Source organism: Vanrija albida (assembly GCF_041260175.1).
Source record: "Vanrija albida strain AlHP1 chromosome Unknown contig_3, whole genome shotgun sequence".
Taxonomy (NCBI): Eukaryota; Fungi; Basidiomycota; class Tremellomycetes; order Trichosporonales; family Trichosporonaceae; genus Vanrija; species Vanrija albida.
In genome coordinates, this window is record NW_027191422.1 from 1,627,159 (window position 1) to 1,645,907 (window position 18,749).

At 62.0% G+C, this 18,749-nt stretch overlaps 6 protein-coding genes across 6 annotated transcripts; 3 read left to right on the forward strand and 3 right to left on the reverse strand.

Moving 5' to 3' along the window:
• Positions 1 to 47: 47 nt before the first annotated feature.
• Positions 48 to 1,498, reverse strand: EFM4_1 (Protein-lysine N-methyltransferase efm4; the record flags this gene model as incomplete). The annotated part of the gene is made up of 6 exons (XM_069352444.1): positions 48 to 212; positions 250 to 792; positions 860 to 906; positions 939 to 1,191; positions 1,263 to 1,274; positions 1,310 to 1,498. The coding sequence occupies 6 exons, from the start codon at positions 1,496 to 1,498 to the stop codon at positions 48 to 50; spliced, it is 1,209 nt and encodes a 402-aa protein (XP_069209862.1).
• Positions 1,499 to 3,018: 1,520 nt separating this feature from the next.
• Positions 3,019 to 3,838, forward strand: MAGO2 (Protein mago nashi 2; the record flags this gene model as incomplete). Its single annotated transcript, XM_069352445.1, has 7 exons — positions 3,019 to 3,059; positions 3,187 to 3,242; positions 3,293 to 3,352; positions 3,394 to 3,457; positions 3,505 to 3,592; positions 3,643 to 3,778; positions 3,828 to 3,838. 7 exons carry the CDS (start codon positions 3,019 to 3,021, stop codon positions 3,836 to 3,838), a joined length of 456 nt encoding a protein of 151 aa, XP_069209863.1.
• Positions 3,839 to 5,048: 1,210 nt separating this feature from the next.
• Q8F55_003919 (uncharacterized protein) lies at positions 5,049 to 7,164 on the forward strand (the record flags this gene model as incomplete). The annotated part of the gene is made up of 3 exons (XM_069352446.1): positions 5,049 to 5,207; positions 5,252 to 5,749; positions 5,785 to 7,164. 3 exons carry the CDS (start codon positions 5,049 to 5,051, stop codon positions 7,162 to 7,164), a joined length of 2,037 nt encoding a protein of 678 aa, XP_069209864.1.
• Positions 7,165 to 7,717: 553 nt separating this feature from the next.
• On the forward strand, positions 7,718 to 9,064 carry Q8F55_003920 (uncharacterized protein; the record flags this gene model as incomplete). The annotated part of the gene is made up of 5 exons (XM_069352447.1): positions 7,718 to 7,810; positions 7,923 to 8,078; positions 8,273 to 8,421; positions 8,459 to 8,955; positions 8,991 to 9,064. The coding sequence occupies 5 exons, from the start codon at positions 7,718 to 7,720 to the stop codon at positions 9,062 to 9,064; spliced, it is 969 nt and encodes a 322-aa protein (XP_069209865.1).
• Positions 9,065 to 9,231: 167 nt separating this feature from the next.
• Q8F55_003921 (uncharacterized protein) lies at positions 9,232 to 9,881 on the reverse strand (the record flags this gene model as incomplete). The annotated part of the gene is made up of 4 exons (XM_069352448.1): positions 9,232 to 9,462; positions 9,530 to 9,585; positions 9,659 to 9,719; positions 9,861 to 9,881. 4 exons carry the CDS (start codon positions 9,879 to 9,881, stop codon positions 9,232 to 9,234), a joined length of 369 nt encoding a protein of 122 aa, XP_069209866.1.
• A 363-nt stretch (positions 9,882 to 10,244) lies between these two features.
• On the reverse strand, positions 10,245 to 17,599 carry Q8F55_003922 (uncharacterized protein; the record flags this gene model as incomplete). The annotated part of the gene is made up of 26 exons (XM_069352449.1): positions 10,245 to 10,397; positions 10,435 to 10,490; positions 10,535 to 11,480; positions 11,534 to 11,677; positions 11,727 to 11,981; positions 12,957 to 13,018; positions 13,069 to 13,291; positions 13,335 to 13,416; positions 13,450 to 13,644; positions 13,688 to 13,701; positions 13,740 to 13,811; positions 13,857 to 13,920; positions 13,970 to 14,056; positions 14,096 to 14,237; positions 14,274 to 14,444; positions 14,482 to 14,533; positions 14,571 to 15,242; positions 15,378 to 15,389; positions 15,440 to 15,709; positions 15,747 to 15,819; positions 15,864 to 16,311; positions 16,353 to 16,508; positions 16,723 to 16,826; positions 16,863 to 16,992; positions 17,030 to 17,370; positions 17,415 to 17,599. The coding sequence occupies 26 exons, from the start codon at positions 17,597 to 17,599 to the stop codon at positions 10,245 to 10,247; spliced, it is 5,109 nt and encodes a 1,702-aa protein (XP_069209867.1).
• Positions 17,600 to 18,749: the final 1,150 nt, after the last annotated feature.

Below are 18,749 nucleotides of genomic sequence, written 5' to 3' on the forward strand. Positions count from 1 at the left end.
TAGCAAGCCATAGACGATAAGCATTCTACATATGATATCTATCTGCACTAGGCCGGCACGACGACGGACCCGCCGAGGGCGCACGTGTCAAACTGCTCTGGCGTGAGGCCGACGACCTCACGCGCGGCGGCCAGCAGCCGTGGGGGCTCGCTAAGCGGCTCGTGGCTGAGGTCCCAAGTGCCCCAGTGGATGGCGATGGCCTTCTTTGCCTGCTACGACGGGTCAGCCCCAGCCCCCTCCCCAACTCACAATGTCCTTGAACATGCGCGCGGCATCAAGCGGCGAGTTGTGCACCGTCGACAAGAACCAACGCGGCGCGTACGCGCCGATGGGGATCAGCGCGAGGGAGAACGGGCCGAGCTCGCGGCCGATGCGCTCAAACTCGGGGCACACTGGCCGGCTGGGGTCGATCTCGTGCGTCTCGCTCTCGACGCAGCAGTAGCCCGTGTCCCCGCCGAACCAGACGGCCCCTCCGGCATTCTCGCCCGCCTTATCGACCGCCTGGGCCGCCCAGCTCGCCCAGAGCGAGTGCGCGCTATCGAACGGCGTGCGCGCGGTCGTGTGCTGCGCCGGCGTGCACGTGAGCCTGACGCTGCCCCGCCCCTCGACGGAGATGGTCGCGTCCTCCCACCAGTCGAGCTCGAGCACGCTGTCGGCCGGCGCGGCGACGCCGCCCAGCGTGCGGAGCGTGTTGAGCGGCACGAGGAGGGCCGGCGGGTGCGCCGCCTGCTTCTTGTACAGCGCGTGCAGGGTGGGGATGTCCTCGTGGTCGTAGTGGTTGTGCGAGATGACCTAGGGAGTGGGCGAGCGGCGTCAGCCGCGAGCCTGCCCGTACTGCCTTCAGCCCGAAGTCACTCACCACGACGTCGATCTCGGGCAGCCCGTCGACATCGCCACACGGCACGGCTAAAGTCAGCAACGTCGACGCCGCCACCCACGCGTGTAGCGCTTCGGCGCGCCGAAGAGCTGCGTCGGGCCGCAGCGCACGCTGAAGACGGGGTCGAAGAGCACGTTGACGCCGCGCTCGCCGGGCGCCGCGTCCGCCGGCGGCGGGAACGACACGAGCACGCACGCGTGTCCCAGCCAGGTGGCCTTGACGCTGCCCTGTGGGGCGGGGGAGAAGTCGGGCGTCGTGGTGCTGACGAAGCGCGACGGGTCGGCCAGGTCGTCCTTCTTGCTGATCCAGAGGCCCTGGGCCGTCAGCGCCAGCCGAGCGGAGCGAGGTGCTGGCGCGGCTTGTCGCCTTCAGCGGCTCAACTCACTTGCCAGATGAACTGCGGTCAGCGACTGTGAATTCTGGCGCACCCACCTTGGCCACCGCACCCCCCGCCATCGCCTTCATGTTCGCCGAGGGCCAGGGGTTGACAAACGCCGTCCCCTCGTCGTTGGCCCAGTGGTCCTTGCGCTCGCGGGTGCCGTCCGGCCGCGAGATGGTGAGGTGCGCCATTGCTGCGGCTGGGGGGGCGAAGCGGAGGCGGGTGAAGAGGCGCGCGCGCATGTCGCGTAGTCTTATCTGGCGGGGCGGGGCGCTGGACGCTGCTGCTTATGTAGGTTTGTGGAGTCGGCGGCAGCTCGATTGCGCGTTTCGGCATGACCGAGGTGTCATGTCACGGGCGGGACCGAGCCTTGACCGACGGCCACAACAACAAAGTTCGGCAGTGGCGGCTGCTGCAACTCGAACTTTGTATGCACCACGCCCACAACGACACATGCCGCGCCCCGCTGCACCCACCCACGCCTACACCCACGCCCACGCCCACGCCCGCCCTCCGTAAGAATACATATGCTGTGCTACGCGCTACACTACTTGGCCTCGAGGGCGGGCGCGGCCGCGGCGCCGCCAAACCCGCCCGTGGACCCAAACCCGCCCTCGCCGCGGTCCGTCTCGTCGAGCTCCTGGGCGTGTCAGCTGTGCCAAAAGTCCACCTCCCAGCTACCCACGTCCACCTCGACGGCCGGCGCCATGCGCACCTCCTCGAGGATGAGCTGCGCGATGCGGTCACCGACGTTGACTGCGGCGTCAGCCACTCTCCCACACCCCCCTACCCACTCTCAAAGTCAACGTCGGAAAAGTTGAACAGGATGACCTTGAGCGGGCCGCGGTAGTCGACGTCGATGACGCCCGCGCCCGTGTCGATCGAGTGCTTGGCCGCTGGGCGTGAGTGCTGCTAGCTTCAAAGCACGTACCGAGGCCAGAGCGCGGCGCGACGCGCCCGTACGTCCCCTTGGGGAGCGCGATGCTGATGTCCGTGTCGACCATAGCCTTGCCGCGCGCGGGGACCGTCGCCGCGCGCGAGGCGTACAGGTCGAAGCCGGCGGCCGAGGCCGAGCCGCGCGTCGGCACGGTGGCCGTGGCGGCGAGGCGCTTGACGCGGAGGGGCTCGTCCTGGCGCGGCGTCAGTCGCGGCAAGGGGCTTCGGCAAGGGGCTTCTGGGCGTGTCGCCGTGAACAGGACGTGGGCGGTGCCCAGCGCCTAGCTCACGCGCCCGCCCATACCCACGCGCACTCACCAGGGGCGACTTCTTGACCACGACGGCGGCGCGCTTGACCGACGCGTCGGGCGCCTCGGTCGGCAGCTTGGCCACGGCCTTCTTGCCCTCGAAGGGCGTCTTGCTTGCGCTGTCGGTGGCGGTCATGGTGCTAGCGTCTGGTGAGGAGGAGTGCGTCTGATTGTGGGTCTGAGGCGTCCGTCGACATTACCAGCGCGCCAGAAATCACTCACGCGTCTGGGCCAGACGCGTCAGGTATTTTACGTAACTAAATGCTCTTTCTATTTTCTTTTCTTTTTTCTTTGTTTTATCCCGGCTGTCGCGTGTGGCTCTCGACGTCGCCGATGACCCACCCACCACTGAATGTTCAAAGTCGCGCTCGACCTTGTTGACACCTTGCCTGAACCCATCTGCCGCTGCGTTGCTTACTCGTGCTTGCACGCAAAACATTCTGGACCGACCGATCCAAAGACGCACCAGCCTCAACCGCCGACTCCGCTAGCCCCAACTACCAGCAACCGCCTCCACCATGTCCGTTGCTGATCTCGAGCGCGACCCCTTCTACCTCCGGTTGGTGTTGACACCTTCCCCCTCGCGAGATGCTGACCAGGCGCGCTCTTCTCCGACAACACAGGTACTAGTGAGTTTCCTTTGCATCCTGCGCCATGCCCCCGCGTTCGCGACGCTAACCCCGCAGCACTGGACACCAGGGCATGCACGGCCACGAGTTCCTCGAGTTCGAGTACACCCACGGTGCGTTGCGTGCTGGACACGGCATGTAGAGCCAGCAACTGACCCTCCAGGCCGCTTGCGTTACGCCAACAACTCGAACTACCGTAATGACTCGCTCATCCGCAAGGAAGGTGGGTGTCGTTACGCCTCGGGATCAGCGCTGACCCATCAGTCTATGTCGGCCCCGCCGTCGCCGAGGAGCTGAAGCGCATCGTGCGGGAAAGCGAAGTGACAAAGTGCGTGGCTTTGTTGAATTGCATACCAGGCCACTGACACGACGCAGAGAAGACGACGCGTCGTGGCCCAAGAAGAACGTTGTCGGACGGCAGGAGCTCGAGATCAGGATAGACAAGGACCACATCTCGTTCGAGGTGCGTCGTGGCGAAGCTGGTACACACCGGCGCCTGCTGACCCGTTACAGACGGCCAAGATTGGATCCCTAGCAGACGTCAACGACAGTGCCGACGCCGAGGGCCTGCGCGTGTTCTACTACCTGGTTCAGGATCTTAAGTGCTTCATCTTCTCCCTCATCACGCTCCATTTCAAGATCAAGCCCAGTGAGTGTTGTGGAGCGTGTATGCTTGGACCTCTCTGACGTCGATACAGTCCAGCAATGAGTGGATGAGTGCTGGCAAACCCCCGCCCGCCCGCTCGACGGCAAGACGACCCCCCATGTCCCCATGTCCCCCGTCCCCAATGCCTTGTTGCCTCGCGCGCACTGACCGACCCGACGACAGAGTAGAGCCGTATGCATGTACCAAGACTCTTTATTATGTGCCACTGGTTGTGCTGGATGGCGCCGAGTGTCATAAGGTTGTCATTGTCAACTGCAACTTGTCGTCACTGATATTGTTCCAAAAGTCGCGGAATGTTAATTGTCCCATTAGCATTGTGATTACAAAAGTGGTGTAATGTTCCTCGCTGTCTTGGTTGCTTTCCGTATGCGTTTGTACCAATTAATTCCCTTGTCCGCCTGGCTCCCTTGCCCCGCCCTTGTCCGTTGGAACCTGGTCGTCGTCTCCCCCCCCCTCCCTCCGCCGTCCGTCGTCTGTGCAGCGCGGCGGGTCTGTCCTGTCCCTTCCTTGGCTATTGTCCCTTGTTCGTCCTGCCTACCTTACTGCATTCCACCCACCCACTCCCCCCAGCCAGGCCAGGCAGCTCGGTGCCCACATTATCCTTCGTAGCCAACACTTCAGACACGACCCATTGTCCAAAAGGCTCAGACCACAACCTCTCCCCTTGTACTACTTATACCCCCAACCAACCTCCTCGCGCCCATCGAGCCCCGTCACCCATCGCCCGCGGCGTGCTCGTGTGCCGCAGCCTCGACTCGACTCGACTCTGCCCGCGCGCCCTTCCTCGCTCGCTGGCTCGCTGGCTCGCTCGTCCCTGGTAGGTATCAGCCAGCTCTGCCAACGACCAATCGGTCATCACGCCCAGGCCGATACGACGCTCGACACCGACACCGACACCAACCCGCGACGACCTCTGCACGCGCACCGCCGCAACGCAACACACCGCACCGCACGCTCACGACCCCGACGATCACGGCGCCCGGCCCCTCCCTCGGCGCCAGCTCGCGCTAGATCACCCGGCAACGCCGAGAGCCGACGTCGTCTCGGACGCACGCCGAAGGCCACCACCGCCCATCGACAGACAGCTCTTGTCGCCGTCTCGCTATAGCCTATCGCTCTGAACGACTCGCCTCCTCCCATGCCCTAGAGACCGAGACAAGACAATATCCCTGCTTCCTCTCGCACCTTTGCCACCTCCACACCGAACCCTTCTTGCACACTCGCCTTTTCCCCATCACACCTCCCCACCATCATGCCGCTTCCTGGCGGCACCATTCCGCTCACGCCGAGCGAACCCGGTGCCGTGCCCCCGCCAGCATTCCTCGTCAAGTTTCCAGAAGACACGTGGAACAAGCTCGCGGCCGCGGCGAGCAGCGGCGCCGAAGTCTCGTTCACCGTCGACGATGGCATTGTGAGTAGAGCAGAGCAAGGAAGCAGCAGAGCTGATCGCCGCAGTCAATAAACCTCCCTGGCCAGGACCCAATGCTCATTGACGTTGTTGGAACGGGGTCGACAGAACTGTACCAGCTAGCTGGGCCGAGCCTTGTCCCCGTGGGCACGGCGGCGGCGCGCCTGCACATTCCCATCAATGCTGCTTCGGCGGGCAGGGCCGTGGAGAAGGTTCGCCAGCAGAGCGCAGCGCTCGACCGCCAGCGCCAAGAACGCGCAGAGCGCGTCACTGGCCGCTCGCAGGCCGGCACCCCGACGCCGCGTTCCGCCGCCTACACCCCCGCACCCGCTCCCGTGGCTGCGGTGCAGGCCATGGGCATGGCCCGGACGCAGAGTGGACCGGCTGCAACGAGTTTAGCAATGGCACCGACGACGTCGATCACCGAGCGGATACCGCTCAAGACAAGAGTTGTGCAGCTGCTTGCTCTTGGCCCAGCTACAATGGAAGAGATTGTGGCCAGGACAAACGGCGACGCGGCCGATGTCGAACGCATCACCAAGATTGTGAGTTGCCGTAAACGGCATGGCTGACGATCAAGATTGCAACTAGACCTAATGGTCTCTGGACGTTGCTGCCCCAGCAGTACGCCAAGATCAAGATTGGAGACTGGAAGTACACGCACGATGAGAAGGTCACGGTGATTCAGCTTGCGCGCAAGGCGTTCGACGAGCTGGACCTTCCACCAGATGCGTATGAGCGAGAGGACCTTGCAAGGAAAGAGCGAGACGCGTTGAGTGCTGGAGTATCGAGCTCGGCGTCGTCGCAGCCAACGACCCCACCAGAACCAGCACCTGCCCCTGTGGCTGCTGCCCCTGCGCCGAAGCCGAAGGTCCAGAAGCAGGCATCGCCGCCGAAGCGACCCGACTCGCGTACAGAGAGCCGAGTGGACCGAACCGACTCACCAGCACCGTCGGCAGCAAAGAAGCCGGCAGCAAAGGACAAAACGGAGCGAACCAAGGTCGGCAAGCAGATCGCCAAGATGCGCACAGAGATGGCTGCCAAGCGTGCATCATCACTACCAAACTCGAAGCCTTCGGACGGCACTGCCAGCCCGCGCGTTGCGGCCGCCAACACGGGCAACCACGATGTCAAGGATCTCGACCTCGACTCGGACTCGAGCGGCAGCAAGCCTCTCGCCAAGGTTGTCAAGGCAGACAAGGCGACGAAGGACAATTCAAAACAGGACAAGGCTCCTGAAAAGCCAAAGCCCAAGGCAGCGGCTGAGAAGACCGCAAGCCAGGACAATGGCGCGAAGCGGAAACGACCTGAAGACGACAAGCGCCCTGCCCTCAAGAGAGAAGGAAGCAAGCGCGACTACACGAGTTCAGAGGACAGCGATAGCGAGGACGATAGGCGGGGACGGGCAAGAACGGTCAAGGCCGTCAAGCCGAACTCGTCGGCCAAGCCTGCATCCGCCAACAACTCGGCCAAGCCCGTGTCAACCAACTCGTCGAACGGCAAGGCGAAACCGCCTGTCAACGGCAACGACAAGCGACGCAAGTCGCCTTCGTACACGTCATCTGACGACGACGAGCCGTCCAAGGCGAAGAAGAAGGCACGACCATCCGAGCCGGCACCTTCGACCTCACCAAACGACTCGTCGCGCGCGTTGCCCAAGTTCAAGCGCAAGGTCCCGCCTGCGCCCCTGGACCTCGACGGCAAAAGCAAGGGCGACCACGACGGCCGCCGGGCGGGATCGTCCAATGCAAAGGCGCTGCAGCGGCGGTACGACGAGCTGTACCCCAAGTACCAAAAGCTCACGGCGTACCTTGCCGACGTGCATCAGGCGGCCGAGCGCGTACGAGAGGGGTCACCTGTTGCGCTCACCGCCAACGATGATGTTGCAGCCAAGGTTGCGCAGTGGCAAGAGCTGCACCGTGATCTAGAGAAGATTAGCCGGCAGATTGAGGGCGCTTGAGCGGGGCGGCGTATTGGACGTGTGTGAAACGAGCGGAGAGTGTGGGAATACTTGTATAGTTACCATCTGCATGTGTGTATCAGAGTGGGTGAGCGGGCGGGGGTGGCGGTAGATGTAGGTGTCGGCGTCGGTGTCGTCGTATGTCTTGTCTAGCGAGAGGCTGGCTGGGTAGGGTGGCGGTGAGACGCCGCCTGGCGACAGTGCCTCGTAGGCAGCAGCCAGCGGTCATGTCTGCGTGGTCTTTGTGGACATGTTTCGAGTTGTCATGCCGCTGCCGTAGTCGAGCGTGGGCAATTGATTCCAACGTGTGTCATGTGCCTGGCGGAACAGAGTAGGGTTGAGCTTGAGCAAACCAGGCGAGATCAGCAAGAAACGAAACAGTCGATAGCCACCAGCCAGGCAGGCGCCACAGACAAACTCACTCACTCGCGCCTTCCGCCGCCGCCTGCCTGCCGCTGCTGCCGCCGCCGCCTGCCTGCCGCTGCTGCCGCCGCCGCAGATCACCGCTTGTCATCATCAACATCGGCAACTTACACACACGCCACCACACAACATGGACGACCCCTCCGGCTGGTCGCTGACCGAGTCGGACCCGCAGGTGTTCAGCGAGCTGCTGCGCGAGCTCGGCGTCACTGGGCTGCAGGTTGTGAGTGGGAGGGGCGGCGTCCGCCGCCAGCAGCCGCGCCAGCCGAGGGAGCGAGGCCGCGGCGCGGCGGCGCTGCAGCAACAGTGCTCGCGAGCCCAGCTAACCCCCCCAGGACGACCTGTACACCCTCGACGCTGCGACGCTCGACACGCTCCGCCCGATCCACGCCCTCATCTTCCTGTTCAAGTGGGTCGGCGGCGGCGACGCGGGCGAGAGCGTCGGCGTCGAGATCGACCCGCTCGAGGGCGGCGTGTGGTTTGCCAACCAGGTGGGTGGGGCTCAGCAGTGGCCGGGGGAGGGGGCGGCGGCGGCAGCAGCAGCAGCGGCGACTACGCGGCCTTGCTCGCTCTGGTGGGGCGGTGCCAGCTGGGCTGCAGGGGGTTGTTTGTCGCTGCTCGCCCCCTATTGTTTGTTGTCGCCCCGCCCGGCGCCTCACTCGTTGCATAGCTGACGCACGCCCAGGTCATCAACAACTCGTGCGCGACCGTCGCCGCGCTCAACGCTGTCATGAACATCCCCTCGCAGGCGTCGCCGCACGCCGGGGAGAGCATCGACGTCGGCCCCGAGCTCGCCAACCTGCGCGACTTTGGCGCCGGCATGGGGTCGATGGAGTGGGTCGGGTCTTCGGCCGCGCGCTAACCCCCCCAGCCTGGGCCACGTCGTCGCCTCGTCTGATAGGATACGCGAGGTGCACAACTCGTTCTCAAAGACGTCTCCGTTCAGCCTCGACCCGTCGGCCGTGCCCGAGCGCGAAAAGGAGGACGCGTACCACTTTGTCGCGTACCTGCCCGTCAACGGCGTGCTGTACGAGCTCGACGGGCTGCGCGCCGCGCCCATCATGCACGCGGCAGTCGAGGGCGACTGGCTCGACCAGGCGCGCGAGACGATCGAGGCGCGCATCGCGACCTACCCCCCCGGCTCGGTCATGTTCAACCTGCTCGCGATCCGCTCGGCCGCCGTGCCGCGCCTGCAGCGCCAGATCGCCGAGGCGACGGCGGCGCACGAGCGCCTCGCGCTCCAGGACCAGCTCGACCACGAGCAGCAGAAGGCGGCGCAGGGCGCCGTCGAGAACTCGCTCAGGAGGCACAACATGCTCCCGCTCGTCCTCGGCCTGCTCGAGGCGCTGCACGGCAGCAAGGGCAAGGGTGAGTCCCGGGGCTGGGCAGAGCTGACCCCCCAGCCGAGGTTATCGACGCCGCGCGCGCAAAGGGCAAGGAGAGGAGAGAGAAGGCCAAGGCCAAGAAGGGGGAGTGAAGAGTCGGAGCGAGCGTAGCGAGCGTAGCTGCCACCCGCGCCTAGTTGTTTCCTCCCATCATCCCATCCATCCCATCCCAGCATTCAGCCTAGCTGCGCCACACCGCGCTCTTTCACGAGATGCATTTATCCGCTAGACTACCGCGCGCCGGTGCACACGGCACATTTTAGTGGTGCTCGGCCTTGGGGATGTCGGCCTCAAGGAACTTGAGGTAGTCGGCGGCCGTCTCGCCCGACTCGGCGTCGGCGGGGGCCGAGGCAGGGGCGGCGTTGTTGCCGAGCGTGGGCTCGGTCGCGTCAAACTTGGAGAGCTCGGACGCGAGGTCGGTGGGGAGGACGGGCGCCTTGGGGACCGCGGGGGCCGAGTACGAGCGGACGGCCGACTTGGCGTCGGCGGACTGGGCGGGGGGTCAGCGCTACTCTACTCTGCTGGCGGCGGCGGCGCGCGCGCCGTCACCAACGCACGGGAGGAGGAGCCTTGTACGCCTTGAGCTGCTGGACGTAGAGGTCCTTGACGAGGTCTGCGGGGTCAGTTCAGCTCGGATACGGCAGGCGCGATCCGATCAATCCAGCCCGCCACGCATGCCAACGCACCACCGCGGGCGGCCGAGACCGAGAACGAGCGGGCGAAGACGGGGGCGGCGACGCGCTGGGCCTGCGGGAGTCAGCTGGTGCTTGGGGGGGAGGTCGCTTGTCGCCGGCGGTCCATCGGGGCGGGTCGGGGCTGGGCTGGGCGGGGGAAACGCCGCGCCCCGACGTTGGACGCTGGACGCCGGCGCCAGGCGGGCACACGCACGGAGAGGCGGAGGAGGGACATTTTCGGCGACGGGTGAGTGGGGAGGAGGAGGGTTGAGACGACGAGCAAGCAACGAGACAGACGGCGTCGGACGGGGTGGGCGGTTTAGCAACGACGACGGAGGGCGGAGACACACGGCAGCCAATCGTTTTCACGCGCGCCTAGTTTCGGGTTCCGAGGCCGATGAGGGCGGGGGCCTACTTTCCCACGTGGTGGCGGGCCTAAATCGCACTTCCAACATGAGTGCATACATAGCTGGCGCGCTTCCTTGCGACGGCCGTGGCACAGCTGGCACAGTTGACTACTTCATAATAATCATCGTACACAGATATCTCGGCAATGTGTATGTGGTGCTACAGGTGTGTGTACGCGGCGTTGTGTTGGTCAGAAGGCGTGTGGGTTGCGCATTGCACCCGCTTCGCGAGCCACTGCCTCCATCACGGCGTCTCGAGCGTTGCCGCCAAGCAGCGTATGATCGTGACCGCCAACCTCAGCGCCGCACTCGAGGCAACGTGACGTCGCCATGGGTTGTCCGCACTGCAAGGTCAGCCGCTGGACTCACGCGCCCACTCACATCGCCGATCACGTAGGGGTGGCCGTTTGGGCACTGATAGTACCTGCCACCGTAGCCTGGAGGTGTCAGCCTTGGGTTGTTAAACGACAGTGATACTCACCCCAGTTCTCCTCCATCATCGCCTTAATGATACTGAGCTTCCCCTCGGCCGAGACGGCCTGGTAGAATCCATCCTGCCCAATTCCAGCCGTCATGTTCTTCCACTCCTCCAGCAGCGCATTGACGGCTGGGCGGATCTTGGTTTGCGCATACTCGGCGAGCTGTGGGGGCGCCTCGGCCAAGGCGGCATCGATGTCGGCGGCCAGCTTGTCCATTTCAGCCTTAGACTCCTGCCTGAGGGCGGTCGCGGCTTGGGCGCGCTGGGCAGAGGGCGCTTGACGCAGGCGCCATTCGACCTCGTAGGACCGCTTGTGGCGGTGCGTGTCGAGATACACCACCAACGAGCTCATCTCGAGGCGGGCGAGCTGGCGTGCCGAGGCCAGGTTGAGGGCCAGCTGGGCGTCTCGGGTGGCCGAGGCGAGCAGGCCGGTACCGAGCATGGTAAATGCGAGGCCGGCTCGCCGGGCGCGCTCAGCCTGGCCCTTTGCCTTTGCCTTGCCTTTGTCCGTTTCCATCGCGCGCTCAAGCAACGCCTTGTTGGCCCGATCCGCCAGAGCCTCTGAGGCCTTGTTGGCGATCTTGACCATCTCGAGGCGCACCTTGATACTCAGATGGATGGACTCGATCTGGAAGCGGGTCTGGGCCGCGGGGGGCGGGGCACCCAGGCGGCGACGGGCGGTCGTGAGTGCCGCGGAGCTTGGGTCACGATGGGCAGCTACGGCCGACTGCAGTCCAAGGGCGTGCTCGGCACGGAATACGGTGGCCACAGCTGACTCGTATGCGTCGCGATGTGGCATGCGCTTCGAGTTGATGAGGTTCGAAAGCGTGCGATAGATGTCCAGATAGGGGTTGGCAGCGGTGCGCCAGGCGTCGGCAAGCGCACCTGTGAGACCGAACGCGTTGCCCTTGGGCCTCGCTGCCTTGTTCTTGTACTTCTTGCCCTTGACCTGGGCTCGAACACATCAGGGGTAGTGCACTTGGTCTCATCGCCATGTAGGACAGACAGTGCATTGAAGGCAGAGAGGTTGGGCTTATCGAGGGTCGGGACGGCGATCTCGCTGAGGTCCCGAGCGACAAGCTCCTCGGCGGCAGCGTGTCCCAAGCGGTCGAGCCTCGCGGTCAACCGGTCGACCTGCCCCTTAAGCTGCCTGATAGCCATTTGCTCCTGGATATCGAGCAGCGTTTTTGGTGACTCGGTTGTAGCGCGGTGAGGTGATGGGACCGCGGCACGAGGGGCACGTAGGTCGGTTCTGGAAGCCCGACGGAGTCTTGAGGCCAGTCCACCGCATGCCGTCGGTGTCGTAGTAGTCGGTCAGGCCGACTGCGCCGTCCAGCGTCTCGAGGGTAAAGACGTGGCCGCACTCAAGCGTGACGAGGAGGGCGTCTGGCTCGTCCTTGATGACATCGGCGAGGGTCGCCTGCATGATCATGTCCGAGATCTGGTCGAGCTGAGAAGGCGACGCGCAAGTCTTGCACACTTGGACTGCACAGGGCTCGCCACACACTGAGAGACCCCGTCAGCGAGGGTCCAGTTCGGTAGTCTTACCAGAACTGCATGGGTGGCCACAGGGGAGCACCAGGTCGCACGGCTCGTCACACGGCATGCGGTCACATGGCTGTTGAGATGTTAGCTATGTTCCAAGCCCATGGCAGTGCGCGCGTACCATTCCGCAAGGGAGCTGGCAGGAGCCGGCTCGATGTGGGCAATCCCACTCGCACTTGCCCTTGCCTACCCGTCAGCTCAGAGACCCAGAAGCCACTCACATGGGGCACAGATGACACCGCAGCGCTCTGGACAACTGCCGTGGGTGCAGACTCGAAGACACCGCGAAGAGCAGTCGGTATGCTTGTTGTGATCTGTGTCGCACCTGTCCAAGCATGAATGAAGACACGGCTGTCGAGGCCGGTTGCAAGGATGCCGAATGTGGTCCTGTGGCCTGGTTGAGATGACAATGTCGGCCCCGGCCGATGCTGATGGCGTACGAGCTTTGCAGGCCCAGCAGCGGTTCTTGCACCCCTTCGAGCAGCAGGTCATCACAACACCACAAGTGGCCTGGCACTGAATGCCTGAGAGGTCGTCCTGCCCGCATTCGACTTCCACGCTGTGCTCGCACAGGGGTAACTTCTTCATGACCCGCGCAGTGCACTCCACGGCATCGATATCACGACGCTGGTAGCTGGCCGTCAGTTGCCTGGCTGCGCAGTCCACCCACCAGAAAAATGTCGTGGCGTGTCCGCAAGGAAGTGTCACAACTTCTGTCTCAAAGCAATCGCCGCATGATTCCGAGCACCTCCGCTTACATGGATGGTTGCAGGGGCTGTGGAGTCGCTCACAATCTTCTTTGCACACCGCAAACTCGTGTGTGCGGTCATAAGGATGGCACTGTGGCATCAGCGATCGTGTTCAGTTGGAGAGAACTCACAATCTGCTTGCAGAAGTGGCCACACTTGACAAGGCGCTGGTTGCACACTTGCAGGCATCCACCTGGTGAGGGTCGTCAGGGAGGCTCCCTCAGACAGCACACTGTGACTCACCATTGGGAGACACGAGACTGAGCACGCCAGGTTTGTCCATGATTTGCGACACCCCGTGGATTGTGCACGCGATTGGGAAGCCGGGACCAATGACATCTTGACTGGCGAGCTCATCGATGATAGTGTTCCACATCGAGCTCCCCGACGAGAGCTGCTCAGCGTTGCCCAGGATGTACATCCCATGTTTGGCTCGAGAGATGGCGACGTTTGTGCGGTTGGGGGACTGAGTGGTTAGTGTTCTATGTAGAGTGATTTCAACAACTCACCCTCAGGAAGCCGATCGTACGCTTCAAATTGGCGTCCAACACGTCGGAAGCTCCGGCGTTGCGAACAAGGGACAGGATGACACTGAAGGTGAGCTCCTTTCAGAGTGCGACTCACATCTTTGCCTCTTCGCCTTGGAAGTTGTCGACAGTGCGGAGAAGAATGTGTTTCCCCGCGGCGACCTCGCTTGCGGTCAGGCCGGTATCGAGGTCATTGTCGTCGTCGCCAAGCTTCGCAAGCTGATCCTTGTCCTTCTCGCCAATGACAACAACGACTTTGTTTCGCAAAAGTTCTCGGACCTCCATCAGTTGCCTGGACGTCAGTATCTTCACATCGGGGTTGAGCGGCAACCTACCCGAGGTAGCCACACTAATCGACGTCAGCTCGCCAAGACATGGATCACTCACAAGAATGACAATATCGCCTTCCTCGGAATACGGGCCTTGCTTGAGTAGATACAGTGCAAGATCACACGCCATCTGGGCCTGGGTTGATTAACAGGAGCTGACAATGCCGGAGCGCACCTCGAAGTAATTCCTCTTTGAGCTCCCTCCGTCATCCCCACCGTGCTCTTTCTGATCGTGGTCACTGTCGGTGTCTGTCAGGCGCCGAGGATAGATATGTGATCTCCACTTACAGGAAGAACAGGCTCTTTCCCATGCCTGAGACGGCTGGGTAGGCATGGACGAGTTCGTGGTCCTGAAGACTCGGGTACAACGTTTTCCTGCGGGGTCAGAGAAACGACAGAATATCTGGACCTTACCGGATCAGCGAGGAGATTGGTGGAGCCATGCGGCGCTGAACGAGCAGCTGGCTCATTGGCAGCCCGGACGATGAGAGGCGCTCCATCAAGCTCAAATCCAGCCGATACAAGTCTCGCCCGCGGGCGTTGTCCATGGAAAACTCTGAGGGTTAGCGCAAGTCAATGACAGCTTCCTCACCGTAGCGATTGCATTGTGGCCGAAGCTGGAGCGGGTCACCAATGGCGATCATGTGCTGAACACTGGGGAACAGGGTTGAGAGGACGTGAGATTCCAGGATCTGCCCCGCTTCCTCGAGAACGAGGACCTTGGGCTCGAAACCGCGCATGAGGGACGACAGCTTGGCCGGACCTTCACGTCAGCTATTGCACCCATCTTACGGACTTACCACTCGTGGTCGCACCGACAAGGGAGATTTTATGGAGCTGAAAGACTTTGATCTGTCGAGTCAGCATTGTGTGCGACGCCGTGACCCACGTTGTCTCGCGCTTCATCTCGTCGCTTGGCAGAGAGCTGGTGCTGATTTGAAAGCATCTCCAAGTTGGCGATAACATCATTGTTGATGTGTGCTCGGGCATCGCGCTCGATGAAGTCGGCCAACGCCTGGCGCTCGACTGCGGAGAAGTTCCACACATCGAGGTCTGCGAGCAGATCTTGGACTGGACGCGCTGTGTGCGAGATACGGGGCAGCACGTTGAGGTTGTAGTGCTGGAGGAACGCTGCCCGCTCATCGAGGACGTCATTCACCGAGAGTTCTCCTGAAGCTGGCGGGGGAGGAGCCTCAGTGTGCCCATCAACAGAGTCGTCCGAGTCGTCCTCGTTGTCCTCGTCGCCCGAGTCTGGCTGCGGCCCAGACCAGTCTCCGCCGAGCACCCACGCATACTGGGAGTCAATTTCTGCGTCGGTGTCATCCTCGTCTGATTCATCGTCTTGCAGGACGCTTTCGAGGGTATGGAAGCGGTTCTCCGGCGGCTTTACCACCTCCGTGGACTTCTTTGGCTTCGCAACTTGAACGCCTGACGCGACCTGTGGAGTTGATCCGAGAGCTCGCAGAAAATCGAGGTCTCGCCCTTCCTTCCAAAACTCCCACAATGGATGACGGGTGGCTTTGCCTATCTTGCCTTTGGACACACGTGTCCACTGCTCATTCTGTTCAAAATCGAACCAAGACTTCACGTGGGGTGGCTGGTCTTGAAGGGAGAAGAGAATATCGGGAAACTCAGAGTCAAGGTAGGCGTTGAAGGAGTGTTCGCTGTGAGTTTGGCTACCAATGTCGCTGCAAACGGCCTTCATCTTCTGTGGCAGGGCGTTAGTCACCGAGAACACTACTCCTTGACGATGCTCACCTTCTCAATTTCCTTCATCTTCTCAGACGATTGCCAGATGTCTCGGCGCATCGAAGAGTCCCCACCACTTCGACCAATGTAGTCCATGTTGAACTGAGAGACGACTTCGTCCTTGGACATGGAGCCGAGGCGGACAATGCTGTCCGTCACACCACTGTCGTAGACCGCTCGGAGGATGTGGTCGAGGGCGTGGTTTGTGTACGCTAGGAGTAAGACAGGCCCAACTTTGTTGGCGAATAAGACGCGAAGGAGTTCCACGCCCGTGAAAGTCTGGTCGATCTCAGCATGAGTAAGTCCTGGCGCTCACCTTGCCAGTGCCGGGTGGGCCTTGAATGAGGGCGACCTCGCGGGTGAGGGAGTCGATGAGTGCGTCAGACTGGCTGCGTCGGTTAGTGTAGATCCATTTGAAGGAGGGATGGTTCACCTTAGATCAAGCTTAGAGTGCTCATGCATGTAGTCACGGGCGGCCTGAGTGGACAAGGGAGAACGGGGGTCGAATGTGCAGCTCTCCTCGTCTGAGCTTGCTTCCAAGTTGACAACTTCTGAGGGCTTCTTCAGCAGACATGACAGATCCCATTCAAAGCCTGGGATCTGCGTGTATTGAGGCTGCTCGGTTTGCTTGGCCCTCAAGGTCTGCGGGAGGAGATAGTCGGAAAATGGCACCTGGGGGAACTTGGTGGTACTGAGCATCTCGAGAAATGGCTTCACGGCGGCGTACAGCACCGGGCTCTCGACCAGGAATGTGTCGGTATTGGCCGAGCCGTTCTGAGCAGCTCGGGCAGCTCGAAGCGCGTCCTGTGGATCCATAAATATCAGTGTGAAGGAAAAGCGCGGCGGATCGGCCGACATGTCATGGGTGAACTTGTCTGGCGCTGCCCAGTTAGCATGAAGAAACTATCGCCTCATTGCTCACCTTCGGCGAGAGTGGCCACTGCGATGGTCGGCTCCCCATTCGGATGCTTGGCGATGAGAGCCACCAGCGCTCCGTGCTGCATACGCTTGGTCTGGCTCCAGAACCGCTTGCGTTGGTCCCTGTTGGAGCTTCGCGCGAGACGGCCTGGCGGCGCGTCTGCAGAGCACCGGACGATCAGACCGCGGGGATCGACAATGAAGCCGGTGTACTCGACGTGCGTGAGAACAGCGACACGACTGTCGTTAGCAGAAGGCGTATGATGACTACGTACGTTGAATCGCGTTCAGATTCATACACGGTGTAAAACCCTCTGCTCGCGTTACGATAGACTGAAGGCGTCAGCCAGTGCCTCGCATGGGTGTTCACATACCTCGCGTAGGGTCGGGATCCATCATGTCTTGCACGATGGTCTTGACACCCCCCTCCAGTCCACCAAAGGCATCAGCGCGAAGGAGTCGGAATTGAACATCAAACCTGACGTTAGCTCAGCCGTGAACGAAGGATGCTCACAGCTTGTCCATCGACTCCGGAGGCAGGTGGTGCTTCGCTCCTGGGCTATTGGCCGGCAGGTAGGGCTCGCGTTTTGCCACGAGCTCGGCTGCCGTCGGCACCACTTTGATCTGGGCAATGCTTTCGTGGTCTTGTCGTCAGCACGAGCTGAGGTTGCCTGCACTCACCATTGTCATGGCGTGGTCCATCAGGTGACGACTTCCCGGGGCCATCGTAATCTCGAGCGACACGAGCAAGCAGACCGAGGGGCAAGGTGGTCAGGCGGGAGGCTGGAGCATGGGCTTTTGTAGGCTGTCCCTGGGATACCGTGGCAGTCACGAGCTGAATCTCCTTGTGGATGCGGTCCAAGATGAGTCGGCGCTCATACGGGTCCTTGTTCGACAGTGGATCGCGGAAAGTGCCACTGTTGATGGCCGCCTCCCATTTGCTGTATGAGTCGGAGAGGAAAGTGACAAAGATTTGGCTTGAAGGATGCACAATCGGGGCTGACGGAAATCGGTTGAAGTACCTATGTAGCACTGTCAGTGATACCTCGCCGCCACGACGACGTACTCGACAAGGAGCGAAGCAACTGGTTTGAACACCTGCACCCCAGAGACGATACTGATGAGTCCCTGGCGGTCGAGGCCAAAACGGTAGGTGTTTCGGCCACGATCGGAGAACGTAAGTGCGTCCAGGCATTCTTGGATGTTGGACTGAAGTACCTTGACAACGTGGTCGATGTTGGAATCGAGCATGGAGTAGAGTGCGCTTGTTGGGTCAGCGGAGACGGTGCCACATGGAAGAAAGGAAGGGCTCACTTGACAGAAGATTGGACAGCACTCTTAATGACAGATTCTGAGGTCAGATACTACAGCAGTCAGTAAGGTAGATGGGGGAGAAGGAACTCACTCCGATGATAGCCATGTATGTCTTCTGGAAAGACATCGTGACTCCGTCGGCAGCACTAGCGGACACACGGGGGAAGGCGAGGACATCACTGAATCGAGCGGCGAGGTTGCTCGGGAGCTGATGTCAGCGATGTCTTGCATGGCCCACTGACCTTGGTAAAGTCGAGAAGGACTGACTGGCGGGCATCATAGTCCTGTCGCGTCAGCCTTGCTCGGGCACCAGATCCTCACCCATCCTTCGTTGTTCGCGTTGGTCTGGGTGAGGGGAGACACAAGGCGTTCGGCGCTGGCGATTGTGTTGATGCGGTAGTTGTCGTCGCCGACTTCACGCAGCCGGTGGCGAACATTGTATAGCGCCACGGCCCGAGTAGGAAAGATGAGGTGGTCAGATAGACGCGGTTCGACAGCGGCCACAGAGAGGAAGGAGTCGGAGGAAGTCCTGAGAGAGATTGCGGGCGCGGGGGCAGGAGGTGGCTTCGGGCGCCGCCAGTCGGCCCCAGTACCTTTGCCGTTTGGAGCAGCTGGGGTCGTATGCGCGAAGGAGCACTTGTCTCCATGCCTACCGTCAGCCGCCGTTCTGGGAGTGCGCTACCCACTTGCAGTTGCCCCGCTGGAAATGCAAGCAAGGCGCCTTCTGGCGTGCCATGGCCGCGTCACACCTTGTAGGTGGCTTAGAGAGGTGTTGGACAAGCAAGACCAAGAACGAGTACGAGTACGAGTAGCGAGTGAGGTGAGGTGAGTGAGCGAGGAGAGTGTGGGTGAGAGAGAGTGGACAACACCAAGAGTCGCGAGGTGAAGACGTTTAACGGGCTGGGCTGAGGTCAACCGACGCCTACGCCCGGCGGCACGTCCAGGGGGAGTGGGGGCGCAGTTGGGTCTCGACCATGCCTCGAGGACAGCCACCCGGCGGCACACCCGCGCACACTTCTACGCCTCGTACGAGGACACCTTCGAGAGCACAACGCGCCTCGCGTCTGCCTCGCCCCAGCATCCTTTG